The following is a 17,909-nucleotide window of genomic DNA, read 5'->3' as shown; positions in this document are numbered from 1 at the left end:
TGTAAAACGTAAAGTAGAAACCACTCATTTAATATAATAAAATGAATGTGAAACAGTAATATCAGACAACCTCTGGTGTAATGTGCGGCATTATTAAGACACACACGTGATAAAGTAAATAAAATGTGTGAAGAAACAAGGAATGGAACAAAAAAAAACCAAAACACAGCAAACAAGGTTGCATTAGGGAGGAAAAGAAAACCCTATTTCAAGTAATCTAATTCATTCTTTTCCTTTAACTAATAAAATAGCACCAAGCTGAGAAAAAATACCTGCAGAGATGGACCATAACATTGAGCTACATCAAGATACCGGCACAGTCAGAAACCACGGGACGTTTTAGTTCAGAGTTGAAAATAAGAGGGAAAAAAACAGCTACCTAAAGCCACTCACAGAAACATTACACTGGAAGCTCATACCCTTAACTTTCAAATGCAAATACAAGGGATTATTAGATACTGATGAAGGCAGAAAAGAATTCCTGCTGGTGAAACAAACAGAAAAATATCCTAAATATATAGCTAAATGACCAAACAGCTATACAGACAGTCCACAGTTCCATTAGACAGGATTTTTACTTTTTTCCTGAAAAGAAGCTCTTATGCTTTTCTGGACATGTCAATCACTAACAGAGTGGATAAAAAGAGTTGTTCTCAAAGGGGACATATTCCTTCACCTGGACACTAAAGCTTTCTTGTTCTTCTTGATGTATTTAGCTGTGGTGAGATGCAGAACTCAACAAAAAACCTCACTATCTGAACCAGTATGGCAATTACTGTCTGCTAGTGTGAGTGTATTACTCATTTACCTACGTAAATGTACCTGCACTTATGCTTGTGCTAATACACGAGAGCAAATACACAAATGTCTACCTAGAACAAAAGGCACTAGCAATCACAGGGGATAAAAGATCTGAACAACTGTATTCACTCATCCTCCCTCTCTCTCTTGACAGCTGGATACTTCTTCAGGTCAAGTATTCCTCAGATCTGTATGAATATGGCAATTCCTTTTGCCACTTCTGCTGTACAGCTTGGGCCCAATTTACGAAAGGAAGATGTTATGAATTTATCAATACCAACTATTGGAGCCAATAAAAGACATGCAAAATACAAAGAGGAGCGCTTATGTCAGAGATGATTTAACGGCAAGCACGTACTTGGGTGTGATTTAGCAGTCTCTTTTTCCTCCCCTTCCTTTTACCTGATTGTCGGATCCGTTGCAGGGTCTGCTGCACCAGGACTTCTGAGCGGGGAACGATAACGATGAAGTCTACTTTGCTGAAGTGGCCCAGGTCCAGGCTCTGATTGCCACTGTCTGCTATAGCACAAACCTGAGACAAGAGCTTTCTGGCAACCGTAAGCTGTGGCTGGTAAATTTGGAAGGTATCAACATCCAAATCTAGAGTGTGCGTGTTTGAAAAAGAAAACAAAACACAACAAGAAGCATGTTTACTTCCCCACCCCCCAACATACACGACCCTCCAAATCACCTACCCTCTACTATGAGAAAAAAAAAGCAAAAGAATCACTCACCAGAATAAATCCTAACACTCTGGAAAGCTGGGTACAAACCACAAATGTCAACTTCCTCTTTTTAATCAAAGTGTGATTATCTGTCAGATCACCTCAGGGACAGAACTGCCCATTTTTAAGCGCTTTAAGTGTTTCTGAGCATTTTTAAGCATACTTTTAAGCATATTTCAGCAGCTTCCCTCTCCCACTCCTGCCAGGAGAACCAGCTGAGGCTATGGTGCTCAGGGCACCACGGGAGGAGAGCCACCACACCTATTAAGCCGAGGAAACTGAGCCTGCCTTGATAATCCTGCCAGGAAGATTCTAGCAGGGCAGCAGGAAGCTAGGAGTTCATTTGTACGTCAGGTCTACTCGGATTTCTTGAGCCCCACTCTACGTAAGCATTGAGATAGCCATGGGTCTATCTGTCTTATATATATACACTATAGTATACTGTATTATATATACATATACTACAAAGGGAAGATAAGCAATACACTTATGAAATAAATCTAAATTATTTTTTTGGGAGGAGAGCATTTATTTGTTTGGAGGTTTCTTGGTTTTTAACAAAATCTGAGTGTCAGATTTAACTGAGCTTAATAAGTGTCAATATACTACTTGCAGAGAACTGGGGGACTGGACTTTTTATAGGCACGTAGCAGAACATTCCTGTTTCCTGCAAGAAAAAGCATGTTCCTGTTTTCAGTATTTCCAGTAGGCAATTTCTATGCCTGACAATCCATGTTTAACTAGCCCCTGACCGTTTTCAGCTTGCAGGTTACCAACAGTAAAATAGGATTTACCATAATCCCATTACAGTTTTTCTTTCCATCAGTTTTTCTACTGGGTTAAATCCTGATGAGCAGTGTTTATCATTAAAAAATAAAATAAAATAAAATAAAATAAAATAAAATAAAATAAAATAAAATAAAATAAAATAAAATAAAATAAAATAAAATAAAATAAAATAAAATAAAATAAAATAAAATAAAATAAAATAAAAATCCAGACCTAATACAAATTTAATACACTAGAACAACAGTTGTTTTTTCAAGTAACAAACCACTTTAAAAAGTGTTATAATTTACATGAAAACCTGAGGTTATTTGGGGATGGTTGGACTAGATGATCCTGGAGGTCTTCTCCAACCTTAATGATTCTACATTAGTTTTACAAAGACGTACACGTGTTCATGTGTGCACTTATCTCCTGTTCAGACCTGCTTCGTTGTTCATTCCTGTGGACCTACTTTGGGAGAAAGGTCCCACTCACTGCCCAGAATGGTTACCTCCCCTTTTTTTTTTTTTTAAATTCAGGCAGATTCCCTGTAGCTTAAGTCATTGTATAGCCATATTTTAAAGACAAAACTAGCCCAAAATAATAGTTTTGAAAAAAACATGAAGGATTAAAAAATCACCACTGCACATCATTACACGGTAAGAACAAAAATAAAACAATAATAATAATTTAAAACAAAATCAAAAGATGGTTATAATTTCAAATTAATCCTGTGTGGAAGCTCAAGGCTTGTCCTTCTGGCAACCACCCTAATTGGATCTTCTGATCCATTTGCAGACTATAAACCATCTTGGTTTTGTTCAGATTTAACCCTGAGACGATTAATTTGAACTAACTAATGTGAGTCAGAAGCATACCTTTCTTTCACAGGGAAAACAAAGCTTTATTGGAGGTTGCATTTGCTTTAATACTAGACCTAAAAGAATCTCAGTGTTCACAGCAGCTCAGTGTATCTTCTTTTACCATTACTGTCATATGAAAAGGAAAGCGTGGTTAAAACTCTGAATAATTAAACAATTCCAAAATGGGAAAAATGATAATTAGCATTTTTAAGTAGACACTCCTAGCTCATCCACTGCACCTAAGTATCCCCATCACAGTATGCTGAATAATACATATATCAAGTATGAAAATTATAGATTATGCTTGCCTAGCACACTCGCTCCGAGATCCTAAAACACTCTCCTCAAAAACTGGGAAGAAGTAAGCCCCAGGGCACAACTGCATAGTACATATTATTACAACTTGACATGTGGAAAGTGAGGAATATCAAAAGTTAAAACTCAGGAGGGCACCTGGGGAGAACAGCAAGGAGAACACAGTTCTCTTTGCCATGAACATAAAATTACATACCTTTTCTAGTTGTACAAGGGTGAGATGAGGCCACACTGACATCTTCTCTACTCTGCTTTGTGCAGAACAGATCACATATTTTAACTTTGGAATTATAAAAGCTAGGGGGAATAAAAGTTGCTGAAGCTGCTACTGAGTTTTTCCATCCAGGAGACTGATGTATTTCTACATCCAGATGGCAATATTAATATTTGAAGGTTGGCACACTGACTACAGACTCTTCAGACTTTTCTGAGGCACATGCATTTTGACATTTAACAAACCAGTCACTTACTTCACATCTTGCATGTTAAAAAAAATTACCTGGTTCTTGTGTAGAAACCATGGCAATTGCCTCCTGTGATGATACACACTCACTAACATCTCCATTAAAAGGAATAATGACGCTTTCCCCTCGCTGCTGTAGCATCTTCTCTAACAGCTTGTCCAAATCATCACCTAGTTAAGAATTAACAAGACCAAATTATCTGGAAGCACTTTAAGATAAATGATGTATAACATGACATACAGATGTTCTCACATGGCTGACGGCAAATCTGTGAAGGGGCACCGGACTGGAAATAAAGAGAAGAGAGGGCTGGGAAATTTGCCAATTGAATAAACACAAAAGAGGAGAGGAGAGGAGAGGAGAGGAGAGGAGAGGAGAGGAGAGGAGAGGAGAGGAGAGGAGAGGAGAGGAGAGGAGAGGAGAGGAGAGGAGAGGAGAGGAGAGGAGAGGAGAGGAGAGGAGAGGAGAGGAGAGGAGAGGAGAGGAGAGGAGAGGAGAGGAGAGGAGAGGAGAGGAGAGGAGAGGAGAGGAGAGGAGAGGAGAGGAGAGGAGAGGAGAGGAGAGGAGAGGAGAGGAGAGGAGAGGAGAGGAGAGGAGAGGAGAGGAGAGGAGAGGAGAGGAGAGGAGAGGAGAGGAGAGGAGAGGAGAGGAGAGGAGAGGAGAGGAGAGGAGAGGAGAGGAGAGGAGAGGAGAGGAGAGGAGAGGAGAGGAGAGGAGAGGAGAGGAGAGGAGAGGAGAGGAGAGGAGAGGAGAGGAGAGGAGAGGAGAGGAGAGGAGAGGAGAGGAGAGGAGAGGAGAGGAGAGGAGAGGAGAGGAGAGGAGAGGAGAGGAGAGGAGAGGAGAGGAGAGGAGAGGAGAGGAGAGGAGAGGAGAGGAGAGGAGAGGAGAGGAGAGGAGAGGAGAGGAGAGGAGAGGAGAGGAGAGGAGAGGAGAGGAGAGGAGAGGAGAGGAGAGGAGAGGAGAGGAGAGGAGAGGAGAGGAGAGGAGAGGAGAGGAGAGGAGAGGAGAGGAGAGGAGAGGAGAGGAGAGGAGAGGAGAGGAGAGGAGAGGAGAGGAGAGGAGAGGAGAGGAGAGGAGAGGAGAGGAGAGGAGAGGAGAGGAGAGGAGAGGAGAGGAGAGGAGAGGAGAGGAGAGGAGAGGAGAGGAGAGGAGAGGAGAGGAGAGGAGAGGAGAGGAGAGGAGAGGAGAGGAGAGGAGAGGAGAGGAGAGGAGAGGAGAGGAGAGGAGAGGAGAGGAGAGGAGAGGAGAGGAGAGGAGAGGAGAGGAGAGGAGAGGAGAGGAGAGGAGAGGAGAGGAGAGGAGAGGGGATTAATAATTTCAGTTCTGTGCCTTTACAGCTAATGGTGACATCTCATGATGTCAGATGTTACAAAGAAACACACTAGAAAACAGCTTCTAACACCTGTGCTAAAAGTGCAAACAAAGAATGATGCCCTCCTGTCAAATTCAGCAATCCAAACAGTGCTAAAAATGTTTTGTCACAAGAGGAATAATTCCCACTGCACAGGTGAAGGCTGAGTACTTCTGTACACTCACTCCATGAAGGAAAAGAAAAGATACTTCACAGTGAGAAAGGGAAAACTGTATTCATGTGTGATTTAACTGCTGAACAGAAGGGAACACCAACCCCCCCCAAAAATGACACAATCCCTGTCTTTGCTGGAACTTCTGTTTCTTAGGATCACTTACCTAAAGATGTGTTTTTGAAATGTGATGCCAGGAAACTAACTTTCCCTGTGATGAGCTCATAACTAATCTCTTTCAAAAATTCACTGGTGGTAAGCATGCTTTCTGCAAGTGCTCTAGATTGATATTGACCTGGAGAGGAGGGGAAAAAAAGCAAGATCAGTCTTTAACACAGCACACTGTGAACGGAACGTTTTCATCCTGGAGGTAAGGGGCATGCCAATGTTCAGTTATGGATCTCCACTGCCTTTACCCAACACCCTGGGAGAGAATCTCACACCTATTTTGCTAGAGACAGGAGAAATCTGTCTAGCACATTGTTTGCCAGCCATTGTCCATAGGTTTGCACACTTAAGTGACGAATGATATGCAAAATAAATGTCTGTACCTTAGATGGAGTGGAGGATTTTGGTTAAATATGAAAAAGTAATTATCCCAAGTATAGAAGAAGAACGAACATTACTAATTTATATGAAGAATCTGAAAATCAACATGGTAAAAAGGATAAAAAGCATATTCTGTTTTACAGTGATCTGCAGAAGACTGTGGTCTATCCAGTACCCATCACGTAAGATGGCACAGCTGTTACATGAAACAGAGGACAGACAGATTCATTTGCCACTGGGTCACTCCAAGATATTTTCTACGAAGCCAAGCCAAGATATTTTCTAAGAAGGTATTTTCTAAGAAGCCATTCTCTCAATTCTCTCAAGAAGCCATAAAGACTTCTTGATATGCACAGTTGGTTTTTTAGGTCCTCGTGGACATCAGTACTCCAAGTCTCGATGAAGGAACAGTGAACATTGCAGAGCAAAAATATGAAGGAGAGTAAAAATTAAAAAAAGGATGTAAAAGCTGGAAATTTCAAAGCTGCAACAACGTCTTGAGAAACTGCATTCTGCAAATTTCCATTAAGATTCACAGTGTCCTGCAAATGCACTTACCCAGGACTACTACGCAGAACTCATTTCCTCGTATCTTTGATGCGCAAATGGCAACTACGTAATCCGGGAGCTTCTGATGATGTTTCATTTCATTGAGAGACCTCAAGGTCTCCGAGATGCCCTCTGCCAGCGAGTTCTGGGTAACGACCACGTGCACGAGGTCCCGGGACACACTAGCAATTAACCTAGCAAGCCAAGGGAGCTGACCTGGCGACACAGAGATGCACTGTGCACTTATCTGCAAGGATCGCTCTCTCAGAGTGAACTCCTGCATAGCTTTCAACATGATCTGCTCAAATTCTTCCCTCAGGGGTATCTGGTCAGGACCTACGTGAAAAACAAAGAGGAGAACAGTATCTCATATCAAAATGTTATTGAACCAGGATTAATCTCTTGTCTGTCTTGATGTGACAAGCTCTTTCACTCTATTTTTTACACGTAAAAACCCTTTTCCTCATCATGCATACACATAAACTAAGTACAGATACAAGCAAACAGGTTTAACCTCTTCTTTTACGGTTTAATGTAGCAAATTTTCAAACTTCTAATTTTAAGAAGCACAGGTACACACAACTTTAAATCTGCAGTCCTCAGAGTTTGTAAACTGTGTTGTGAACCTCAACTGGAAAATCGAAATAGAAGCTATCCTATCTTAGTATCAGTCCCCCAGCTCAGCTTTAACTAAGATTTTGTTCAATAAGATTTATCTCATGGTCAAAGACACTCAGGAACCTATGAAGAATATTCATGAATGCAGAGCAAAAAGTAACCATAGTTTAAATTGCCAAGATCCCATGGCAGTGCCAAAGCAGAGAGCTTCACACTTCAGCAGTTTGCTTTTCTATGACAAAAAAAAAAGGGAGTTAAATACCAGTGATATGTGAAATGCTGTTGGTTTTTTTGTTTGTTTGTTTGTTTGCATGTTGTCTTTCAGGGCCAAAGAAAAGAAACAAAGTGAGCAGTGAAAAAAGGAAGCAGAAAAATTGTGTGAGAAGCAGGGCAGGGAACGGGTAAATAAACCAAGTATGCAATATGCAAAATTGCTGCGGGTTGTCATTTTGCCTTTTTGAGAAGTAAATATGGAGAGAGTCGTCACCCAATTACCATAGGATGGCAGGACAGCTATAGATTTCTAAAGGCAAGGCTGTTCACATTTTTGCTGCGAAGTTCTGATTATTTAATGCATGGACACGATGGCCTACAAGGCATTGGTGAGAGTTATGGGTATAGCTCTGTATTTCTAATGATCTTTTTGGGAAATATATTTTCTCTTCCTTTCTAAGGTGATGATTTGTAAGAGAAAAACTTTTCAAAATAAAGTTAGTTATCAGAAGGGCACTGATAAGGGAATATGCTGAAATTGGCACCGTGCTTAATACCACAGTTGACTCGTGGCAGTCTTTCCCCACAGCAATTATCCAGAAAAACAAAGGAAGTGAGATCGTCTGAGATGAAAGACAAAATGAGCAATATTTGGTGACAAACAGTTTCATAAATACAGAACAGGTATCTGTCAAAGTTAAAAGAGAGGATCTGATAGCTTCTCTGCAGAAAAGAGTACACAAAGGGATCGTCTTCACTTCAGAAAATGAAACTACCAAGGAATAATACCATATAAAATCACGTATGGCAAATACAGGAACTTGAGGTACAAAAATAAAGCTTGAGAATACTTCACTATGAATGCTGTCAAAGTTAACAAACGCGAAATCCAAGTAAGCAAAGGCACTAGGCTGTAAAAAGCACTGAAATCAAATATTCCTTGATAGTTTTTTAGTTATTCCTTTATCAGTCAACGGAATTTACAGCAACACTATGGCTCACAGTCACAGCTTGAGCTGGGAATAGTCTTCATAGTAGGTTTAAAATGGAAGTATCAAAGACATACTTATTTTGTTTGCTTTGATTTGTAACGTCACTGTGAGATTGCTCAGAAAACATAAACGCATACAAAAATATTTTGCACAAGTAGTGAGATCTGAAAAAATTAGGCAAGGCTCAGGCTGTGTCATTCTTCTGTCTGCTTTTTTGATCTTTGCCCTTATCTTATGCTTTTGGAATATATTCTGGAAGTAATAATAGCTTTTAGCCCTACTTACTCAAGAAAGAGGCTCACATGAATAAACTGCTAATTTATGTGTGCAATTTGTCTTTTCTCCTCGTCAAAAAGCTTTGGAACATGACTGCCCTCCATCTTTAACCTGCTTTGATTATACAATATGGGATAAAGGCTACAACTGTCAGGATTCAAACAGTTTGAAGTTTGGAGCAAGATGAAAACCTGTGCCATGCTTTGATCCCCGTGTTCTTCAAAACGTATTTACTTTGCCCCCTCATTTCATCTCGCACTCCACATATGTCCAAGAGGAAAACTGCTCAGCTTTCAACAGCTAGTACCCAAAGCCAAACTCAACACCTGCTATAATATGGGAACTTCTTTATGCTGAAGGCACAGTGCTTCCTAGACATAGCTCAGCTAAGCTCCAGAAGCTTTGAACAAGGCCTGCTCTAGCTTGCAGCAAAGACAGACTGAACATCCCCTTAAGGCTGGATTTGCTTATGGAATGTGCTTCACTGGCTCCAGGAGATTCAATAAATCATCTATTTTTAATTGGAAATGCTGTACCAGCTTGCTGCACGATTCCCTGAAGGAAATTTGCAAGCTGCCTCTATCAATCCAGAACTGTGTGAGGCAGCTCGTTTTAAAATGCAACCTCTACAAACTTTCCACACCGAGGATAAAAAACTCAAAATAACAAAATTAAGCCCACTGAGAGAAGAGCAAGAGAAAAACATTCAGCCAATAAATAAAAGAAACACTTTGTCTGTTCCAACCTGGCATACAATGGACTATTAAGGGCATTTCCCAGCAGAGAATGATAAATAAAGCAAACAGGTCACGGAGGGCATTGCAACACAGAAGATAGCCTCCTTCCTGTCTATAACACTTCTGCATCAGCAGAGAACAGCAAAGCAGAAGAACACAGGGGTTAAACCTAGGCAGAGTGCATTTACTCCCCAAATTATAGTGTTATCACCAGCTGTACTTTTGAAATGTCTGTATGTTTCAAACCATTATGTATTACAGATGCCCGAACAGAAATCCAATTGAGGAAAAGCAGCGTGATCCTCACAAAGGTTACTTCACACTCCTGTATAATAAACAATATCTTTTCAAATACTGAAGTTAAGAAATAGACTGCTGTGAGAAGCTTCCAAAAGCTGTCCTGCAATATTCTTTGACTTCTAAATCCTTACTGTTAACATTGTTGTATTTTACCCTAAGGTAGGGAAAAATGGACCTGTAATGAGAGGAAGAAAACGTGCTTTGCTCTCAAACTTGCAAAGGATCCGTTTCAAATACATTTGCAAGAATGAGATATTCATTGAATAACTTGCCTAAGTCTGAAAAACAAATGTGGTTTTCATGTAAACGGTGCTGTCACCAAAACAATGATGACCATCACACATCTGCTGGCATCTGTCACGAAACTGAATAAAACAGACTGAGAGTCCTTAGAAAGAGCTGTGATAACTGATGGTTTGATACCCTAAGCAAATGAGTTATCTGCATTGCAAATGAGGAGCCATTTTCACAGAGGTGACCTGGTCAATCCCCATATGGAGAGCAGAAGCAGTATCAGTTCTTAAGTTCGCTTCTTCAGTCAGATGTTCAAAGGAGCAAAGTCACACACACTAGATGGAGCCACTTACCTCTCCCAGGCACAAAAAAAAAAAAAAAAAAAAAAAAAAAGACAGAAAATTGGCTCAGAAACAGAAATAAAAAGGGTGGGGAGAAAAAAGACAGTAAGAAATAAAAACTGAAGTGCTTAGGACAAGCTGCTTACCTAGTTGGACAAGATACTGAATAGTTAAAAGTATCATGTTCTCCACACTTAGCAGCTGACTGCTGGTCAAACCCAGGAGATCCAGATCCTTGTTTTCCAGCTGTGGAATCTTGTAGCAATTCACCAGTAAGGGACTCACAACAATATCACCGACATTTCCATAGAAATAAGGTAAAGTGCCATAACCTTTCATAAACAAAACAAACAAACAAGTGAAAAACACAGAAATTGACAAGATAATCCATTACATGAAGTCTTGCACAACATAAACGTTTCCAAACTTCTCCTAAATGTTACCTTGAAAAACATCCTGCATCACTGGCCACTCCTGACATTATAATTTCATATAAAGGAAGTGAAATAGGCCACTGCTCCTTTGCTGTTTTTTTAAAAACAAGTGATCACAAAGATGTGCAAAAGCTATGGATAACTGCATACCATCGGGATAATAATTATTTTTATCCAAATACAGATGAGAATAATACCTGTTTGGGCCTTAACCTGACCTTTAGATACATATTCTCCATAATAGAGTGTACAAAACCCAAAAATCAATGGAAGGAAAAGAACATTGATCTTAACATTATGAAAACAGCATCAGTAACATTAGAATTGATTCAGCTACCTCAGTATCGCCGTGATTAATTGCATTTTTTTCCATGTTTATGTTCTGTTTTCATACACAGGCTAAATAAACATCAACAACTAAGCATGCTGTTCTGTAAGGCAAAGCGTATGAAAACAGGCTAACTCTTCTTTTCCTTGAGAATGTTTTCCTTTTAAAAAAAAAAAATTCCACGCAGATTTTGCCAAACCCATCCATTTGGGTACATCTGGTTCTGTACTATTAATAGGACACTGCTTCTCAGGGACACTAACATTTAGCCTAGCTGAGGACTTCATTGGCAACTCTCCAAGAGCCTAAGGGCTGCATTCAATTTGCACTTAAGCTGATAACTGCAGACACCCTCATCTTTAATAACGAAGCGTCTCTCTGAAAACATTAAAGCACCATGCTAGAACTTCAGAATACGCTTCCAGAAAAAAAAAAGACAAAGCCAAACAAACCAAACGAAGTGTAACCCTAGCCTCGAGGGTTTCACTAGCGTAGATGGCCCTCTTAGTTCTTTTGAAATTGCTTGTATTAGGATTATCTCTGTAAGTGAGGACTCTGAGAACTTCTCTGTGTCTTCATGAATGATGAATTATTCCATGGACTGTACTGACAGGCGTTTTCTCTTAACACTAAAGCTACTTTATACAAGCGGCTGTATCATGCTGGACTGAAAAGGGATTTAAAGAGTTAAAAAAAAAAATCACTCCTCAACATTTTGGCAGTACTGGCCAAACCATCTTTGTTATATATTATGCCCTTATTGCTCAGCTTGAAAAGGATATTCACATCACAAATCATACTTTTGAAGTAAAAGCCAATGTCTTTCTCAGGGTTAACAATGTGCTTCATAGAGCTAAAGAATTTTAAAAGCCTGATCTGTTATCTCAGTCACTTACAATAATGATGGACTATAAAAGACAAAAAGTTAGTACGATTCACTTCTGATTAGCCAGAATGTATCAGTTTTCTGGTTCTCATGCAGAATCCCTGGGCTTCAAGATCTGGATAATACATGCTACAGGAAATATTTTCTTGTTTTGTAAGTTGTTTACACTGGGAAGCTATTTTCATTACATGGAAATATTTCTATTCTTGGATTTTACAAAAATGTTATCTGTACAAAATTTCAGTTTGGCCAGAGGTTTTGCATCAATTTGACCTCGTCGTGACCCGTTTGCAAATCAGGTCCTCTCAGAAATCTCCAAACTTCCAATTTTAAGTGTTGAGCAACTAAGTAAACTATCCATGACAAACCGATTACATACTGTACCGAATGTCAGAACCAACAAAAAGAAACCAAAAAAAAAATAAAACAAAAACCTTTCTCTTAGGGGAGCATGCATTTGTTCAAAATGCAGGATTTGACTCCCCAGTGTCAGACTTACCTATCAGAATCACTGGTCTGACTCCCGAGTTATTCAGCAGGTTTTCAGGAACTATTACAGTCTCCCCTGCCAGGATGGGTTGAGGCTGTAAAATTCCAGTTAACATGGATTGAGGAACTGGGACTGACAAAAGAGGCTCTATAAAATAAAGAAAAGAGAAGCTTCCATTACTAAAAGGCTCATACTGTGATTTGGCCGTATGAACAAATAAAAAATAAATAAATAACTCCAGATCACAAACTGTAATAAAATTCAAGAGGCCTCTGCATTTCCTGCTATAGTTTTAAGGAATTTAAATTAAGAGCCTATACCCTCCTGTAGACCCACCCCTAAAATAAAACTGTTTCTGGCCACTGTATTGTTGGTGGGAACGAGGGAGGAAAACACAAGGTTGAATATGCATCTTCAAACAAAGCCAAGTACTAAGCCAAGAGGCCACCTCTAAGACAGCGGCTACCTCTCAATAATACCTGTCAAGAAAAGGGAAGCGACTGCTCTGACTTCTGGAATAGAACATGCGTAGCTAGGAAAGAAAACACAAGCCAAAATCTCAAAGATGTCCTTAGAGAGTTGTTGGAAGGATAATAAATAAATAAATAAATAAATAAATAAATAAATAAATAAATAAATAAAAGGCTTTAGGCATGAAAGTGCAAAAGCAGCTTTCACAAGTAAAAAGAAACAAAATGCAAAAACGTGTCATCTGTTATCAGGTTTCGGTGTGAGGCCTCCTTCAGAAGTTTCTCAGGCTTCGTTTGGTTGTTTGTAACAGATTTTTCAAACAATGCTATCTCCAGAAGACATCAGAGGCAGCATGAATAAATGTATGCATGCATACATTTTAGCTGTGGAAATAGCTGTGATTGATTGGAGTTGCTCAAGCAGGCAGGCCTACACTAACTACCACGTAACCCTTCTTCCCGTGATAAATATCTCTGCAAGTCAGTTCCAAAACATCCCAAACGCAAATCCTCCAAAGCAGAGTTAAGAACATATTGTGCATGATGACAAACATTTATTTTTATTTTTTTTTTTATCCTTGGGTGTTTATTCTCCTATTCTGTAGAGAGATCAGTGAGCAATTGTACGTTCCCCTTTACCAACTATTCTGAATCTCACAACTGCAAAGCCCATAAATAGGGAACAGTTTTATTAGTAGTTATGCATAAAGAGGTACCTACATGCACGTTGATGACTATTCACACATGTTTATATTTAATCCTATTTCACATAGTGCTATCACACATCCCTTCTAGATGTGTCTATCCCTTTTCCACACATATGAGCTATTTGGTCTCACAAACTTTAGCCTTCTAAGCAAAGATGACCTAGGGAACATCAGTGTCCTTTCTGAAGCCAGAATTACACAAAGGCATTTTTCCTACACCAGAACTGAGTGTGCTGTTTCTGTAGCATGCCACACCAGGTAAGAGATGATGTATTCAAGTAGAAGGCTAATGGAAATCCTTTAAATGTTCAAGTAGAAGGATAATGGAAACCCATTAAATACGTTCATATATACACACACCTGCACAATTGCAGAAGAACTGAGCTATCTTTGGGGAACTTAGGTGTAGATCCTTATAATTTTCATCCTCCTTTTTCTCTCTCTCCCCCAGGAGTTTCACCTTCCCATTGTACCAGCTGAGATTACAGAAACAAGAACAATTGTGTGCTTTTCTGGGTCACGTGAAAAACTCTCCACGGTGCCCTTAACTACTTCAGCAAGCTCTGTTATGTTTTCTGTGCAACCCTTAAGAGAAGGAGCACAGGGCTACTGATCTGGCTGAGAATAGTTTTTTTTAATTTTTTTTTTATTTTTTTTTTTGACAAATATCTGTATCATTCAAGTTTTACCTGTTCTAGTTGAGGGCCGAATTGCAGGAACAGGTACCGCTAAGCCAGGAGGAGGGACTGGGGAGCCAGGAGACCATCCCCGGTGACGTTTCTTTGGTGGTCCAGAACTGGACATTGATGCTGTGAGAAAAAAAAAAAAGCAAAAAAGCAAAAATAATCCTAAGTGCTGTTCTTCCAGACTTCAGCCCACATTTCCGTTTCGCCGTGGTGTTGAGCTGCTTTCACACTACAGAGTTCCAGAGGTTTACACCCAGCCTTACACGAAGGCAGACTACGATGTGAGAAATGCTTCTACCTGTGTCAAAAACTACAGCGTTGTCATTAGCAGTCATGCCAGACACCAAAAGGATCTGTAAAGACTGAATTGCAGAAGCAGCTATGATGGGAAGAAAAACAAGATCACGAATTTCAGGTTCAACAGCCAGTGCAGCTTAAAAGGGACACAGAGCAGAGGTTTTCTTTACCTTGGTCTCCAGCTGCACAGCCAGGGATAGGAGAGGTCAAGTGAGGCATTGGCCGAGCGACTGCAGAACTCAATACATTATTTCTTCCTCCATTAGCGTTTCCATTAGCAACATCAGTGGCACGCAGTGAAAGAGGAGCTGAGTATAATAAAATACAGAGTGTGTGGCTTGAGACAATCTTGAAAACAAACAAACAAAATAATACAGCAGCATGCAGACACAAAAGAACAGGGCAAGATGCACAACTGAAAGAAACCCACTCCAGGGAAAGCATGAAGAGTACTTGGCAGAGAATAATTTGGACACATGCTGCAAAATCCTAACCTTGAAACAAGTTCTCCGCGTTTGAAGGCAGAGAGAATAGGATGAAGAAAAAATCCCCAATCCAACAGAATAAAAAAAAAAATACATACAGAGAAAAATCACTGGGATGCTTACGATACATTTTTAGACACTGAAAATTTTAAAAAGTGCTCGTCATGAATTCGTTTTATAAAGATTTCTAAGCCTCTCTGGTGCTCCTTTGTATTTTCTCCCAGTTGTCCGTGTGTCATGCACACTGAGTCACTCCAGGGCTCTCGTCTGGAGCCTTAGAAATGGAGACTGGGCAGGCGAAAGAGGACAGGCTGCTGTGAAGTGCACACGCTCTGAGTGTTACTGAGGCAAACCATACTTCATTCTGCTACCTCTGCCTAAGACAATCCTCCAGCCCCAGCCGGCCTGACACCCTGGCAGGCCCCACTATATCCAGATCACGAAATGAAACTACGAAAACAGAGGATCACAAATGGCATAAACTGCCTAGAGTGGATGTGGATCCCAGTAGGGACTATGGCTCCTTTCCATATCTGCCAGCTCCACTGTGAGTTAGCTCCCAAGAAGATTTCCAGGGGCAACAGCAGGAGATGGTGCAGCAGCCTGCTGATGTTGGCTGCAGCAGAGAGCCTGAGATAATGGTATTGTGCTTAGTACACTCTAACGTGGAAGTTGAAATGGTGGGAAGTAATTTCTGTGCGTGATAAATTCTCCTACTCAAATACAGCAGGGAGAAGCACCAGTTTCATTTACCTGAAAGCCTCATTTTCTGCTGTTTTACACAAAACTACGTTAATGATTTATTTGATACAGGTACATTCATTAGGTCCAACGAAGTAATATGCATATATAGCAATGTACATTGTATAAAACAGCAAATACAGAATCACAGAATCATTAAGGTTAGAAGAGACCTCCAAGAGCATCTGATCCAACCACCCCCCTACCACCAATGTCCCCACTAAACCATGTCCCCAGGCACCACGTTCAACCTTTCCTTGAACACCCCCAGGGACGGTGACTCCACCACCTCCCTGGGCAACCCGTCCCAGTGCCTGAAATGTCTCCTCATTTCCAACCTACCCAATGTCATATGGCATTTCCTCCTAGAGGAGGCTTTTCATTTATTAACCACACAACGCAGAAATGATTAATTACAACAGCACAGATATTAAACCTCCTTAAAGCAAGACTGTATTCCACAAAACGCATCTGAATCAACTATATTCATTGCAAAAGAACAACAACTCCCAGTTAATGGGGCAAGAATTAGTGGAATATCAAGAGGTGGCGTTTTGGCCCTCCTAGGTATCTTAGGAAGTGCGAGAGGTATATGACATGCACTTTTATCAGAATGTCAGATCTGAAAGCCGTGGTATGGCTCTGCTTGGGGATAGTAATAGACATGGAAGATTTCTGTGCAGAGGACCTGTAGAATATGATGGTTTTAAAGAATCCTAGTGAATGCTTTCCTTTCCCCTTTCCACCAAAAAGATGATTCCTTTATTTCTTTGCTGCTAAGCAGACAATTCCCTCGGCTCTCAGTTATCCTGGAAAGCAAAGTGCTACCTGCAGCAAATGTCTTTCCTACAAGCTGTACTGACAAAGCCAAAGGTTTCACAATGTTCTTGTTCCGAGACGGGTCTTGAGTTCCACTTAAATTAATAGCAGAAGACGATTTTGCTGGACTGAACACTGAAGAATCTGAAAAATATATATATATATTCAACTAAGCAGTAATTAAAAACTGTATACATAAGTATATATGTATTGTATATACAGAAACACGCATACACATTTATCTACACATATCTGCATACAAAGCAATCAAACTATTTTACGCTTAAGAGATCATTTAAGGATATCTTGTAGGAGTCGTAACCAACATTTACTGGGCACTTCTGAAGAATCTAGTAATGCACTAGACCCATGACAGATCTCTTTCACAATATTTTGCATTCACAGAACAGTTGAAAAATATTGTAACTGTAGAAAGAGTTATCTCATTGCTCCTAAAAACACCCCTGTGGGATAGGCAAGTAAACGTGGTTACCCTGTGTTACAGATGAGAAAGCTGAGGCAAAGAGCTTATGTGACTTGCCCCCAGCAAGCACAGGGAATAAGCACGTGGAATAAATTGCCTAAAAGGCTGTGGAATCTCCATCACGTGAGATTTTCAAGCACAAGTTATTGAACCTCTGTCAGTCTCAGACAAGCGTGACTTAGGGCAGGAGAAAAAAAAAAAAAAATCTAATATCTAAGCTCTGAAGATCACCTTGCAGCACTACTACTGTAAGGCTAGGAAAAGTGTATGCCCATTTATAAGCCCAGGTAAGAGATGAAAGGTAGCTGAGCCCAAACTCTTTGCATGAATTAACAAACAGCAACTCCTTTGAGCATTTTACCAAGGCATTAACAAATAAATAAATAATAATTACGGATGGATAAACTGAACAGCAATAAAAAAAATAATGTTTGCCCAGTATAAAAATGTAAATTGTAAAAGATTCAGAACCTCTCAGCATGTAGACCCCTGGTTAAGCACGAAGGTATTTAACATCTGCCATTTACTTCAAAGAAAAATTCAGCATTGGGATGCTGATACACTGGCAAACCCAAACTTACGACCAAGGTGGAAGAACATTACCCCAACATCTGTGCAGAAAGGAGTCTGCAAGAAGTAGGCAACGTAGGCTAAGTTCACCTACAGATGTCCAAGTAAAACAGCCAGGGAAAGAAAACAGAAGGCGAAAACCAACTGGATCTGGCAAATACATTCACCCCCGGGTGACACGCCATTTGGTGAAGGATGGGGAGGGCATCTGCTTTGCCATATGGGATGGGGAACACACACAGAA

The 17,909-nt window shown here is 40.2% G+C and overlaps 1 protein-coding gene across 3 annotated transcripts in view; it reads right to left on the bottom strand.

The window, feature by feature from the left end:
- Window positions 1–17,909, bottom strand: part of GREB1L (GREB1 like retinoic acid receptor coactivator) — a 124,527-nt gene that overhangs the window by 23,630 nt on the left and 82,988 nt on the right. For all 3 annotated transcript variants that reach the window (XM_032183462.1, XM_032183463.1, XM_032183465.1), the window contains exons 7-15: window positions 16,621–16,755; window positions 14,737–14,874; window positions 14,273–14,392; window positions 12,416–12,553; window positions 10,415–10,600; window positions 6,567–6,893; window positions 5,626–5,754; window positions 3,972–4,106; window positions 1,204–1,401 (exon numbers count right to left, since the gene is read on the bottom strand). In XM_032183462.1, the coding sequence (XP_032039353.1) occupies window positions 1,204–1,401; window positions 3,972–4,106; window positions 5,626–5,754; window positions 6,567–6,893; window positions 10,415–10,600; window positions 12,416–12,553; window positions 14,273–14,392; window positions 14,737–14,874; window positions 16,621–16,755 (1,506 nt within the window). The remainder of the gene's footprint in view (window positions 1–1,203; window positions 1,402–3,971; window positions 4,107–5,625; window positions 5,755–6,566; window positions 6,894–10,414; window positions 10,601–12,415; window positions 12,554–14,272; window positions 14,393–14,736; window positions 14,875–16,620; window positions 16,756–17,909) is intronic.

Source organism: Aythya fuligula, chromosome 2, assembly GCF_009819795.1.
Source record: "Aythya fuligula isolate bAytFul2 chromosome 2, bAytFul2.pri, whole genome shotgun sequence".
NCBI classification, from domain to species: Eukaryota; Metazoa; Chordata; class Aves; order Anseriformes; family Anatidae; genus Aythya; species Aythya fuligula.
This window is presented reverse-complemented; position numbering and strand designations above follow the sequence as displayed.